This window comes from Magnolia sinica, chromosome 11 (genome assembly GCF_029962835.1).
Source record: "Magnolia sinica isolate HGM2019 chromosome 11, MsV1, whole genome shotgun sequence".
Taxonomy (NCBI): Eukaryota; Viridiplantae; Streptophyta; class Magnoliopsida; order Magnoliales; family Magnoliaceae; genus Magnolia; species Magnolia sinica.
Window position 1 is genome coordinate 20,918,635 of NC_080583.1, and position 13,871 is coordinate 20,932,505.

The 13,871-nt window shown below is 37.6% G+C and overlaps 1 protein-coding gene across 1 annotated transcript in view; it reads left to right on the top strand.

Annotated features, from left to right (window-relative positions):
• LOC131218051 (uncharacterized) overlaps positions 1-11,101 on the top strand; it is a 36,662-nt gene extending 25,561 nt beyond the window's left edge. The window contains exons 8-12 of the mRNA XM_058212735.1: positions 7,009-7,095; positions 7,222-7,321; positions 7,884-8,091; positions 9,112-9,367; positions 9,708-11,101. Of these exons, the coding sequence (XP_058068718.1) occupies positions 7,009-7,095; positions 7,222-7,321; positions 7,884-8,091; positions 9,112-9,367; positions 9,708-9,720 (664 nt within the window). The 3' untranslated portion in view covers positions 9,721-11,101. The remainder of the gene's footprint in view (positions 1-7,008; positions 7,096-7,221; positions 7,322-7,883; positions 8,092-9,111; positions 9,368-9,707) is intronic.
• Positions 11,102-13,871: the final 2,770 nt, after the last annotated feature.

Genomic DNA, 13,871 nt, shown 5'->3' on the forward strand with positions numbered 1-13,871 from the left:
GGTGTAACCAAGGTATTCAAAATTGGTTACATAACGGCTATTACGTAGCAATAACGGTTATAACCGTTGCACATTACGGGGTCGAAATGGGCGTAATGGCCATTTCGACCCCGTAACGATCAATTTTTTTGGTCAAAAAAATTTGAAAAAATATTCATTAAATCCAGAAAATTCTAAATATTCAAAATATGCATTCAATTATAATTTTGAACATGTTTATGGTGGTGTAACCAAGGTATTCAAAATTGGTTACATAACGACTATTACGTAGCAATAACAGTTATAACCGTTGCACGTTACAGGGTCGAAACAGGCGTAATGACCATTACAGAAAAAACAGGCTGTAATGGTCCCGTAACGGTTTTTTCAAAAAATAAAAAAAGGGTTGTAACAACCGATACAAGGGTTGTTACGACCTGTATCATAACGGTAATGGCGGTGGCCATTACAGCCACCGCCATTTTGGAACACTTTGGGTGTAACAGTCCACTCTTTGGTGAAAATTTTGTATCAGGCTATCTGATGAATTTATGAACCTAACAGCCTGTAATTGACTGTAAAACTCGTAGACGTAATTTTCTAACTATCTAATATCAATGATAGATATATTAGAATGAATGTAATATCAAAATATCTCACATATGTAGGTGTTTGCTATTATTTTTCATAATTTATTCTATATTATATACCTGAGGACTTGCATAAATTACAATGTTCATTCTATTTAAAGTCTTCAACATGTCGGAGACTTCTTATATCCTATGATTCTTGTCCTGCCATCCTCAAGTCAAGATATTAAAAAAAATAGTAGTGTCTGATATACCCCCCTGCAACTTGATTAAGGATTACTTGATTGGTTGTCAAGAGAGTTATTTAAGTACAAGTTTGGCAGTGTGTGCTTACTTGGTGAATGTATGGGTAATGGGTATATAGCAATACTTATCTTAAATGTAAGTAATGTTTATAAAAATATATACGTACCCTAATGAAATTCCCGAGTCACCGCCAAAATAAAAATCTACTTTGTTGTGGTTGCTTAACCTCTACGTCATCGTCATCATTAGGCCGCAGGTGTGGAATGGTGCTTCATATCCATAATATCCAATGCCAGATGGAAAGACCAGGTCAACGAAACCAGAGGATGACTTATCTTGACTAGGCAACGACTCCGACCCCGAGTCAGAATATCCATCAGTGCCCGTCAAACAGCCATACTGGTGCCCGTACTCAGGCTGTTGAGAATCTTGAGATTGAGAATGTGTCTGTGATGAGTAAGTTGGATTTGGATCTGGATAACTATAATCATATGAACATGGATTGAGAGGACTACTCCAACATGAATGTGACGGTCGGAACAGGCTCCTTATAACTATAATCCCATTGGCCATAAGAATATCCATCATAATGCTCGAGACCATGCGCTTGCTGATGTTCCGGACCTCCCGATGCACCACTAGACCTAACCTCCTCTTGCTGGCTGTATCGTGACTCAGTACACTCATAAGTCCAACCTCGTGTGCCTGTCAATTTTCATCGACCTCGTAATTTATAAACAGTTGTATGATGTGCTGAGCAAACGCTAGAACCCGGACCAATATCAAGTGCGTCATCACCACTACTATCATGATCATCTGACTTGGTGTCGCTGCTACTACTACTCGTACTCTTCCGTTGAGCTGTACTTTACTTGAACTCTGCCCCTCTTTTTAGGTCCAACATAGTTGTATGACTCTTGTTGCGCCACGCATATTATTGGGTCATTAACTTCCAATTCTTTACTATCATCTTCAATATGTTTTTCTCTTTCTTCCAACCAAGGTATAAGCAGGTCGTCCTCATCATAAATATTGTCCAAGTTTATTGGATATTAGTCTATATTACCGGCGCCTGTAATGCTCTTATGATGTCGCCGCATTCTTAGCGTCATGTTGTAGTGCATGAAGACAAGTCTATCCAATGTCATAGTCTGCAATCTATTCTTATTCTTTAAATAAATAAGTGCAAAATAACTTCAGTTCCTTTTACAGTTAGAAGATGTCTGGCTCAAAACTTTTATTGCAATTTTTTGAAGAGCCTTTGTACTCTTTTCAAAAGTCATCTACCATTCAACCGGTTACAACCTAGATACTGCATGTTGTGCAAGAGCATCTCCAAAGCTACCCTAGCGATTTTCAAATGTATATAATTTGTTCAACTCCTTTATTTATATATCTAAGTTAGACTTTAATCCCAACACGAACTTCATTATCCGCAACAAATGATTGGGTATATTTGTACCTAAGATTTAGATAGTAACTTGCTGCATGAAGATTGTGATGGAATTGTGTAATCCATCTCTTGTCGATCATCTTCCAATAAGACTTTTAGCTTATACAATGACGTTGAATTGCCAACTTTGCATTATCAATGGCATCGTAGATGAAGCCCATGTTAGGTACTTTGTCGGTTTCAACAAGACGGAGTACCCTCATTAGTGGTTCCATCACTTTTAGGATCCTTTGAACTTTCTTCCAATATTTGTTGTCCCTTATGGTATTCACAACATCAACCAGTGTCCTTGATATCTTCTTCCCATATTTTGTGTTGAACCAATCTTAGGAAGCAAGCAAACATTTCACTCAATTGTCCTTTATGCTAGTATAAACTCTCCAAAGCTATAAAGTTTATTGCAAATCTAGTCACTGCAGGCCTCAACAACTCCCGTCCCTTTGTAAACTTTCTCATTATTGCGACTACTTGATTATGGTTGTAAATAAATGTCATCATATGTCTTGCCCTTTCAACCATTTCCTTAACACTCTTCTTCTTCTCAATATCTTCCAATATAAGATCAATACAATGGGCAACACTTGGTGACCAAAATATATGTGGTCTCTTTACTATCAACTTTTGTCCCACAGCCTTATATGTTACGTTGTTCTCTATGGTACATCGTTCCAAAGTGGCGGTATACTATGAAGTTGATCATGCCACATCTAGTTGGGCTAGTCCAACCATCGCACATGATCGTCCTCTGACCTGCCATATGGGTTTAAACGTAACCACATATGCTTTTACATTCGCATACTCTGCATCTGTCCATTTCTACCTAATCTCCCTAGCCGTGGGAGCTTTAATTGTTTCGTCTACTTCTGCTGCTGCATCATTTATCACTTGCCAATACGGAGAATTGGCTATTAGGGGGGTATGTTGATATGTATAAATAACTTTGTTGTTGTCTTATTTAGCTTCTCAATAGAAGTTTTACTAAACATTTGTTTTATCTTCTTTTGTTTAGTTGATTCTTTCCTAAACAAGATTGGATCAACTGAGGGTTTCTTGGGCTCATTTACTTCTTTTTTCACATGTACAGGGGCATCATGTGAAGATTTCTCCCGTTGACTACCAAACATACGTCGTAATCCACCCAAGATACCCCCAACCCCACTTGTAATTGCAGTCACTCTCCCACTGCCCCCCTCCCAATCACTTCCTTATTGGCCAGACCCAAACATTTTCTTAGGTAGATATGGCCTATGTGAGAGTCTACTCAATTCTCTAAGTTTAAATGCAATTTTTATAGGAGAATGAATTAATTAAATTTCGAAACTTAATATAAATATATTAATGAAATAAAGTTCAAGCTTCTAAATTTAATAAATAAAGAAGAAATTAAATTTTAAACCTTACGAAGCTCCAAAACTTGTCCAAAATAAGAAAATATAAACATAAAGTCACTAATCCGAAAATAAAAAAATAAAAAATCAGTTGCATTATATGTTAAATGCACATTGATATGTTCTACTATGATTAATGCATCATATTCAACCATTAAAATAGAAAATGATTTTTTTTTTTAAATCTTAATTTTTAAAAATCGGCTGAAAATAAAATAAAAAATAAAAAAATATATAAATCAGTTGCATAATCTGTTAAATGCATATTGATATGCTCTACTATTATTAACACATCATATTCAACCATTAAAATAATATATATATATATATATATAGATATTGAAAAATAATAATTTTTCCTAATTTTTAAAAATCGGCTGAAAATAGTCTGAAAAATAAATTCAAATAAATATAAAATTAGTTGCATAATCTGTTAAATATATATATATTGATATATTGTACTATGATTAACACATCATATTCAACCATTAAAACTAAAAGGGATTGAAAAAAATTATTTTTCTTAATTTTTAAAAATTAGCCAAAAATAATTTGAAAATAAAAAAGACAAAAAAAAGGAACAAAAAACAGAAAAAAAACAAAAACAAAAAAAAACAAATCAGTTGCATAATCTATCAAATGTACATTCCTTTGTTCTAATTTGAATAAAGCATCATATTCAATCATAACAATAGAGATTCAAAAAAAAAAAAAAAAAAAAAAAGAAAGAAAAGAAAAAAAAGGTAAAAATACCTATTTTTGAAGATTTTTTGGAAAATAACCCATGGAGCTTCAATTCAACAAAATCCTTAAAATAACTTGTTTTGATCCTCAAATTCAAGCTAAGAGTGGTTGAAATTTGCAATAAAATAGTTTAGAAAAGAATTTGGAAGAGAAAAGTGCCAAAAATGAGAAAAATCGCAACTTTAAAAGACAAAAAACCTTTTTTGACCATTACTATCTGAGCGTCATGGGGGTAACGGGCGTTTCGAGTCCAAATTTTAAGGGGTCACCGTTTCACCCCTATATCGCGTAACGGTGTCGACCGTTACCATTATGTATCGGCCTTTACGGCCGATATGTAACCGATTTTGAATACCTTGGCAATGAGTCAATCAATCATATCTTCGTTCATTGTCCTTTTGCCAAAGAGTTTTGGGATAGCCTTTTCGTTTTGCTTGTTGTATGGTGAGGTTTAATGGAGAAATTCCTTTTGGCTTGGCATGGGGGAGGTTTGGGTAAAGATAGGGAGGTCAATTTGGATACTTTCCTTGTTTGGGCGGCATTTGGTTCCTTTCGGAGAAAATGAATAATTGTTGTTTCAGGAACAATAGGGGACTGGTATGGGTGGTGTTTAATAGGGCGAAATTGAATGTAATGGGGGTGGGCTCTAGCCTTAAAGGTTCGAGTTGAAAGCTCTTCCTTTCCTTCTTATTGGTCAGATTTGTAATTCTTTTGGCTTTGGCCCTTTTGTTTAATAATAAAATTATCATCTTTAAAAAGAAAAATTTATACTTCGATTTATCCAATAGCATGAATATAGGCATGTGGAATCTATGATAGTGACATTCATTATTTTATCGATAATTATACTGTCAATTCATATATTTACCACACTGCATATATGATATATTTATTGTATGTACTGTAGTGAAACATGTCCTACCCCTAGCATACCGTGCATGGGAGGAAGCAGCATACTGCATTCCTGCACCCATACCATACCACACACCGCAGAGACCATGGTCCAGGTAACCTTGTCCCATACCCTCTATTAGATTCACATCATATTAGTGGCTCTTTCTTCTGCTGAATCACAATGTTTAACTGTTTTCTTATAGTAAAAGCTCCCAAATTGTGATTAAGTAGAGGATGGCACTGCTTCCACTGTGAGAATCTAATGTGGAGGGCTTGGGGGCCCACCAATCCTGATTCTCAGGATCCCTAACTAAACAGACCATTATGTGTTAGATATGTTTTTCCTTCCTTTCTGCCTATAAAACTGTTAACTCATATAGTGCAGGCTCTTTTCTAGATTGTATAATTATTATATAAATTGTGTTATTTGCTTGAATGACTGAAGAGGTCTTCAAACTGGTGTGGCTTTTAAATAGTAAAGGAAAAAAAAAAATGGAGTTAGCATTAATGGAATTATTACCCATAAAAAAAAAATAATTAAAAAAAAAAAAAAAAACCAATATATTGGTCAGAATATCCACATTTTAAGATGGTTATGTAGACGAGCTATATAACTCTGGTACCATGCCCAAGCAGTTCACCAGCTTGGGTAGAGGAGGATTTGGATAGGCAGGTGATTACTGAACCTTTTCCAAGCAATAAAAAAGTTTCTACAGGGAAAATGTCATCACATGACTGGAACAATACTTTTGGAGATTATGCAGCTACTGTGGATCGAACGTGAATCAGACAATATATTTAGATAGCCAGTCATGCTCTAATTTTCTTGACCATGTCCTCAATCAGCTTCTTAGTTTTCTGAGTTGCTTCAATATGTTCAAATCTACAGAAGAGCCTTTGTCTGCAAATACAGTGGCTAAGTTTAGTGATGGGAGGGGAAGCTGGTAAAAAGGCAATGCAATGCTTTTTTGTTATTTAATTTTTTAACTTTTTTTTGAAACAATGATGATATTTCATTAAAAAAAGGCCGAAGCCAAAGGCTACAAATATACAAATATACAAACGTACAAGTGAACACCCTATCAAAACTCCCAGCTGAAGCTAAGAATTCGATACTTCTGCCCACTCATTTGCATTAAGAATCACCTTCCTGAAAAAAATCTACAGCTCTGCCCTTTTTTCTAACTTGGTATAGATTAGTAGTCACTGTTTAATTAATTCACATTTTTGTCTCTTTAAAGCATTTTGAAACCACTGGTTCATTTGGGCAATATGTGTATATGGAAGTGAAAATAAATATAAAAAATAAAGAAAACTAAAATAATAAGATGATAAATAAATGATAAGTAAAAAAGAACATTCAGTTTAGTAATATCAAGAAGTGACAAAACGCTAATGATTTTTCATAGTATTCATAATGCGGAAGCAGCTCTCAAATTGTATTTACATCCCTTTTAAAGTCAAAACATCAAAGTGGCATGAGCCCAGACTCTCAATGCGAATGCTCAGGGAAAGAAACTACAATCTGGTCATTTTTACTTTATAATTGGACTAGCTGCAGCTTGATTCAATAGTGCATCTGAATGCACTATTGAGCTCAGACTCAATACTGTGCATCTTCATTGTATTTCTAAAAGATACACAGAACTGTAAATTCACTCGTTATACTAGTGTTCCCATGTTCATTATATTGAGGATCTTTTTCTAAATGCAGGTCGCAACTAAATCGGCTGAATTTTCAGGGTTTCTATACTGTGCTTTTGGAGAAGGCTGATGAACCGGTAGCTGTGGCTACAATTCGGTATCTATTGCTCCATCTCTTATTTATATTTCTCTACATTGCTTAGCAGAGTGGTTGTATTTCTTCTCTTGGGTATGCTATCTTGAAATATGATTCTTTTTGGGCTTTGCCATGTTCCCATTGTAGGGTCTTTGGTGGAAAGGTTGCAGAAGTGCCGTTAATTTGTACCCTTAATCAATATCGCCGGCAGGGGATGTGCCGCCTTGTCATGAATGAATTGGAAAAGGTAATTTCATAAATAGATATTGGTCCGTAATACAATAATCTGTCATTAGCAATAAACGGAGGCTTTTGATGTTCAATAAAACAGTGCCATATAGAGCTCAGGAGAATCATGTAGAGTTTTATATGTATATTCATTGTTGGTGAGTGGCTCTATAGTTGAGGGATTGTAGGTTCCTGAACATGGGTTCCCATACATGTGGGGGCCTATGGCTCCATTGCCCCGATTGTCATACTAGCCTTTCTATTCTTTGGCCCATTTTCTGTTGAACATAGACAGTTCCTGAATTTTTATTCTCAAACATCTTACTTGTAGCCCCCTGCTTGAGTGGTCAGTTTCTTCCTACGTGGGAGATGTTGGGCCTATGTCAGATCAACGATCTCAACTGTCAAACAACAGGCCTAAAATTTTTAGGAATAGATATTATGTAACCCATAATGCCTTCTTACCAGCTTTCCCTTTGTATTAGATTTGCATGTGCTTGGTTGTGTTGCCAACAAAAGGTGGTATTTCCTTTAACTCCAGATCGGATGCTGACTAGTTGTTTTGTTTATTTGTTATGTAGATGCTCTCTTATATGGGGGTGGAGAGGCTGTTTTTGCCAGCAATTCCTCAGACTCTAGAGACATGGACTACTGCCTTTGGGTTCACCAAAATGACAGGTTCTGAAAGATTAGAATTTTTGCATCACGTGTTTCTTGAATTTCAAGAGACTGTTATGTGCCAGAAACTCTTGACGGTACCTGCCACAATGAAAACAGTGGAATCTGCAGGTATGCAAACTTCCATTTTCCATTCTGGAATCAGTATTTAAAATGGCTTATGCTCTATAGCCTAGCTTTCACCTTGTAGTTCATGAAAATAGCTCAGTTCACATGTAATATGTGCCACACGTTATGTACTAGCCGATGCCTACACACACCATGGCCTATGCTAGATGCTATTTTTCACTGAACTCATTTAATGTTTTCAATGATTTGTTACAAACAAGAAATAGTTCATGTTTGCAAAGATTTTTTTTTTTTTTTTTTGAAATAATGTGAGCAACTGTATTAAATCAGTTCTGTTACTTTTTTATCTTTATATTATTCTGTCCTATTTTTCTCGTATTCTAAATAAAATTTAGAATTAGTGTAGATTATGTTACACACCATTTAGCTTACACCTCGCCCTTTAGAGGAGCAAACTATACATGATACAGTATTCACTATTTAAAACACTTGATAGAATTTAGCCAAGGAGCCACATTACAGATTTGGGCATACGCAGTTGGAACATCAAAGCCATGTATATTTGGTTCTCCACCATGTAACTTAGCCTAAAATAAGGCGGGTCCACTTAGGTGGGCCGCATGTGTTAAATGAATTTGGCTGATGAGAATTTTTCAAACCATCCATTGCTTCCATAATGCTTGGCCTATCTGATTAGTGGAGTAGCCTAATAATCTTTCAGCCCAGTTATCTACTGCACAATGGCACCCGCAGACCATTCGTATAGATGCTTGTGAGACCTCCATCTTTTTTTCTTTTTTCTTTTTGTCTTTTTAAAGCATTTTAATAGTATATCGCGCGTGCCATGCACATGGATGCACTCCCCATTATAACACCTAAGTTGGCACCCATGATTTGAACATTTTATGTTGGTGGATGTTTTTTTTACCCCTTTTTGTTAAACCATCGGATTGACACGCTGAAGTGTAAAAGAAATAATGTTAGAGAATATATGAAATTTTTGGTGTCCTTCCACTGCATATATTAGTCATTTATATTGCATTGCCACACAACATTCTACAGGAAATAAGGATGAAAACCTAGATGGGAACAACGGAAGAAATGAAGACATGGATTGCGATGATATCATTTCTAAACTAATCCAGAGCATCAATCCTTATGAACCAGTGTCCAACAATCATAAAGAAGTTGGTACAGGTGAAGAGACGACTCCTGTGCATTTCTCATCAAGTGGTGATCATTGTTCAAGTTCCAAGGCCTTTATTCAAGAAACTGAGCTAACCAAACAGAGCAAACGGGCGAAGCAAATATCTGTCGAGTATGTTTTCCTTTACATTTCTTAAATTAACTTAATAGATTGAGAGGCTTGCTAATTCCATGCGCATGGAAGTGTCCAAGCCCTTTTAAACCTTTGGCACGTTTGTGGGACATCATATCTGAGCTGTTCTTCCCTGGCCCCACCTTGTTGATGGAATCAGGCGGGCCAGCATACAAAAAAAAAAAAAGACTTCTAAGAAAAGCTTGGACAGGTTCTTTTAGCTGCCCACATGTCGTGTGCACAGTAGTCCACCTGATGAGTGGGACCAACCCAATGGTCAGGCCTCCTTATATTCACATAAAGATCTTTTACTGATACTTCCATTGGGGCCTTGCAACAGTGCCCGTTCATGATAACGATATATCAGCAACTAAGATATGATCAAGCCAATCACTTATAGAGTATGGGGTACAGATTCTTTGAAGATGAAAAACATTGCCGTTTTTCAGAGGTTGTACAGATTACATTTAGAAGATTCGAGCAGGCGTCATTCATGGAGCTTAATCCAAGGTTCTAGTTACAAACAGACACGGTCCATTTTAGACAGGACGCACACATGCTTCAGAAGGATCAAGAGACATACATATGCATGGGATCGTATCATGATTCATTTTAGTTTCCAGCTTTTTCATTATTTCATTCAAATTCCATTTTGTTTGAAAGGGATGATCACCTTCAAATGGTCATAATTTTGGTTAAGCTAGAAGCAACAACGGGTTCCAACATATAAAGTTATACCACATCCAGGCCATGCAAAATGTGGGCCCTACCAGTGAGATCACTAGATGATAGAATACAGCCTGTTTGATTATTAGGAAGGCTGAAAATGTCTAATCACTGCCAGGAGGCCTGATCACTAGCTCTAGCTAACCTGCAGATGGTTGTAGGTGATCTCTAGTCTGTTTTTTTTATTTTATTTTATTTTTTTTATTTTTTATTTTAAAAACTGTGCAGAGAGGCCAAATTGCAGAGTGCTAACGGAAATTGTAATTACTTGGGATATAGAAAATTCATTGCTTGCTGAGAGTTTAAGGTCAAAGTACTTTGAATATGATTTTTGGAGAGATAAGAGAATGATTGTTTTAGTTGTATGAAATATACAAGGGCTCCATGTGTGTTTAGGAACTGAAGTGTGCACTGCATAAGCTGGGTTAGATGCTTTCTAAGTTCATATTGAAATTGCAATTTAGAGTGGCGTTTGGATGGTACACCAAAATCGAATTTTGGTGGAGTACATCAGGGGGTGGCAGCTTCATTTTGAGCAAGGCATGGTTTAAAAACTCATTTGACTCGAAACATAGTCATGTTGGGTTGACTCAGTGAGTTCCACTAGCTCAGCTTGATTTCTGGTCGAGTTGAGTCACCAAGTTTTAGAACTATGTAGCATTTTTGAGAAAGTAGTAAGGTCACCCTATATGGTTTTGTGTAATGAAGAAATGCTGTTGCTCTCGAAATAATGGCAGCTATTTTCAATTTTCTAGTTATGTCCATTGAAAGGTCTTTTAATTGAATGGCCCTGATCATCTTACAGAGTTTATGTGATTCTAATGAATCCTTCATGCCATTGCCCAAAAACTGCAGTCGTTGGATGACTCTACCATTCTAAGATTGTTCAACGAGCATGATTTCAGGCATTATTGATATTGTGGGTCACAAAACTTCAATTGTAACGAGTTTTGAATGGTGACTCAGTTCAACCGACTCGTAAAACTCAACTGGGTCAACTCACCCCAGTTTCTGAGCCAAGTGGAGTTTTGGAGGTTTTAAACCATGATCCAAACCACCTAATTTCTAGATATATAGGGAAAGTTTTTGGCAGCATTTCCAATCCATGGTGTGGACCATCCAATGAACGGTCTAGATTTGCTTCAAGGTGAAACCCACCCATAAAAAAAGCAGGCACATGCCCAAAATGATGCTATCAGTCCTTTTCCTTAAGCATGGATGATAAGGAATGAAACCATCTGCAATACTAAAGCTGTGAAATAAACATTGGGACCCACTGCAGTTTGATGCGAATGTATGGCAACAAGCGATCTGGACCACTCATCTCATCATTGTAAGGGCCATCACCATAGATCAGCCCAATGTGGCCCAAATAAGCTACTCTATGATCAAAAAATAAATCATGTGGCTCCACGAATGTTTCAATTGCTGGCGTTTAATTCCCCACTGTTTCATGTTCGTTGGGCCCAATTGAGATTTAGATCACCCACAATTTTTGTGCCCATGCCCTAAAATGAGGTAGTAAAACAGATGGTTAGAGTGGATTTGTCACAAATGTCATGGTGGGCCCAACCCTCTTCCACTGGACTCTAATGCCCACCAAACCTAGGGCTGTCAACCGCCCGGCCTGGGGTTGGCTTGGGCCCGGGTTTGGAACTGTTTGGGATGGGCCTGTTCAAAATTTTGATTTTGCTAGGCCTGAGCCAGGCCTATTAACAGCCCTAACCAAACCTTATACATGAGGTTGATTGCCATGCCAACTAAACCCTTTCAATCTGTTTTTCAAACTCATCTTAGGTCATGGGCCCAAAAAATGAGACAGATCTGAAGCTTAAAATGGGCCCTCAGATGTTTCCAATTTGGGCCGTCAATCTCACTCTTTCCCCTTATGTGGCCCACTTGAGCTGCTGGTCTGCCTCATTTTTGGGCCCATTCCCTAAAATGATTTGGAAACATAGATGCACTGAGTGGATTTGTTATAAATTCCAACCGTGGGCTTTCAAACCCCACTGCCACTCAAGCTTTTTTATCAATTTCATTTTTTGGGCTCATGCTATAAAATCAAATGCCAAATCCCAGGGTGGATTTGTCATTTTTGGGCCCATGCCCTAAAATTATGCAATGGACTTGAACTCCTCAGTGCACCTCAAAGATCTAAAAAGACAGGTTTAAGTGTCAAATATTCGGGCCATTCATCAGATAGCAGGCACTATGAACATGCCATATACCAAAACTCAAGGTTGTCCACTCATTGAGTGAGTTGTGAGCCCCACATTTAACATTCACTTTGGAATGTTGGGCTATTTTTGTAACGGCTCATTTTTCTCATACAATTTGACCTACTTGATCAGTGGAGCAACATTATTTTTGGTCCATGAAATGTTTACATTCTACCCTACCTGATGAATTGACTAGGGCCCGCATCTTCTGCCGTGGGATCAAATACATTTTCTTGAAGGAAAATTCACAGTTGTTCCGCTGCAACTTTCCATTGAGTTTTGTGACAGAATGTCGTCCGAGGGATAATTTTAACCATATGAGGAAAGAGAGGAGTTTGTTGGAATGCAGATCTGGTAGATCTATGGAAATGGACCAAAAGGCAGGTGATTATATATCAAAACCCCTTTTTTCTCACATTATCCCTGCAAAATACAACAAAAATACAGCGATAATGTTTAAAGGAGAAAAAAAAAAGGTTCCTAAGCACTTCCCATTTTAGAGCAGGTTGGATATCGCAGACATGTTGTTCCATGTATTCTATGATCCGCCTCCCTAGCCCGGCAGCCCAGCGAGCAGAAGAGACCTCATGACCAACCTGTGGTCTGCCAATCTACCTGGCTTGTCGATAGCGGACCCATTAGTGAGCTGGTCAAACTCAGCCTAGCTTATAGCCCCCTCACTTGGGTGGATAAGGCCACACCCCCTTCCATCTGACCATGACATAGTGGGAGACACGGCCTAATGGTATTCGGCACCGGTGCTCATGTTTCCACTCAGTCTAGACATTGAAGCATCTCCTTATATAAAAAAAGGTTTGGAGACTTTCACCTAAGGACATCCTACATGCCTATAGTGCTAGAATTAAATATTTCTGTGTCTAAATCTGGCCATCCACGATGTGCTTGTGGAGGCTACGACCTTGATGACGCTAGGGCGAATAATAATCCGTGTCATGAAAATGTGAGATATATGCAACATACCAATCAACCATGCATCAGTCCTGCGCATACAACGCGCTCATGTAGGGCAACTCCACCACTCAGGGAGTCCCATAAACAACCTGCCCAATGGCACATATCATAATCAATCACTCCCCAACCAAGCATACACATGATGTACATGGGAATGAACCATGAAAATAACTAAGTATGACGAGCGATGATGTTGTACTCTCCTCTTAGCAAGGTCAGGTCTAGGTACTTGGACGATTCTACATAGTATGGAAGAAGCATAATCAATAATGGGGGCCCAACGATTTGGGTTAGCCCACAAAATTTAGGTAAGCAATACTATGGGCCCAATAGATGATAATGGGCCTAACAAAGGTCCTAGAGAGGTTTACAATGTGGACATTTAACCACCATTGTTCCTTAGAAGGTAGCCCAACATGGATATAGCTAAATTAAGGCTCGTGGCCCAAGTACAACTATGAAAAGAAAATGGGTAGCAATCCATAACATCCCATACCACATGATGGGCCTCAAGAAACGACCCAAAGCCTATATACATCAACATGGGCCCAATGGGACAAACCATAGCCTAAGAATCATGGCCAACG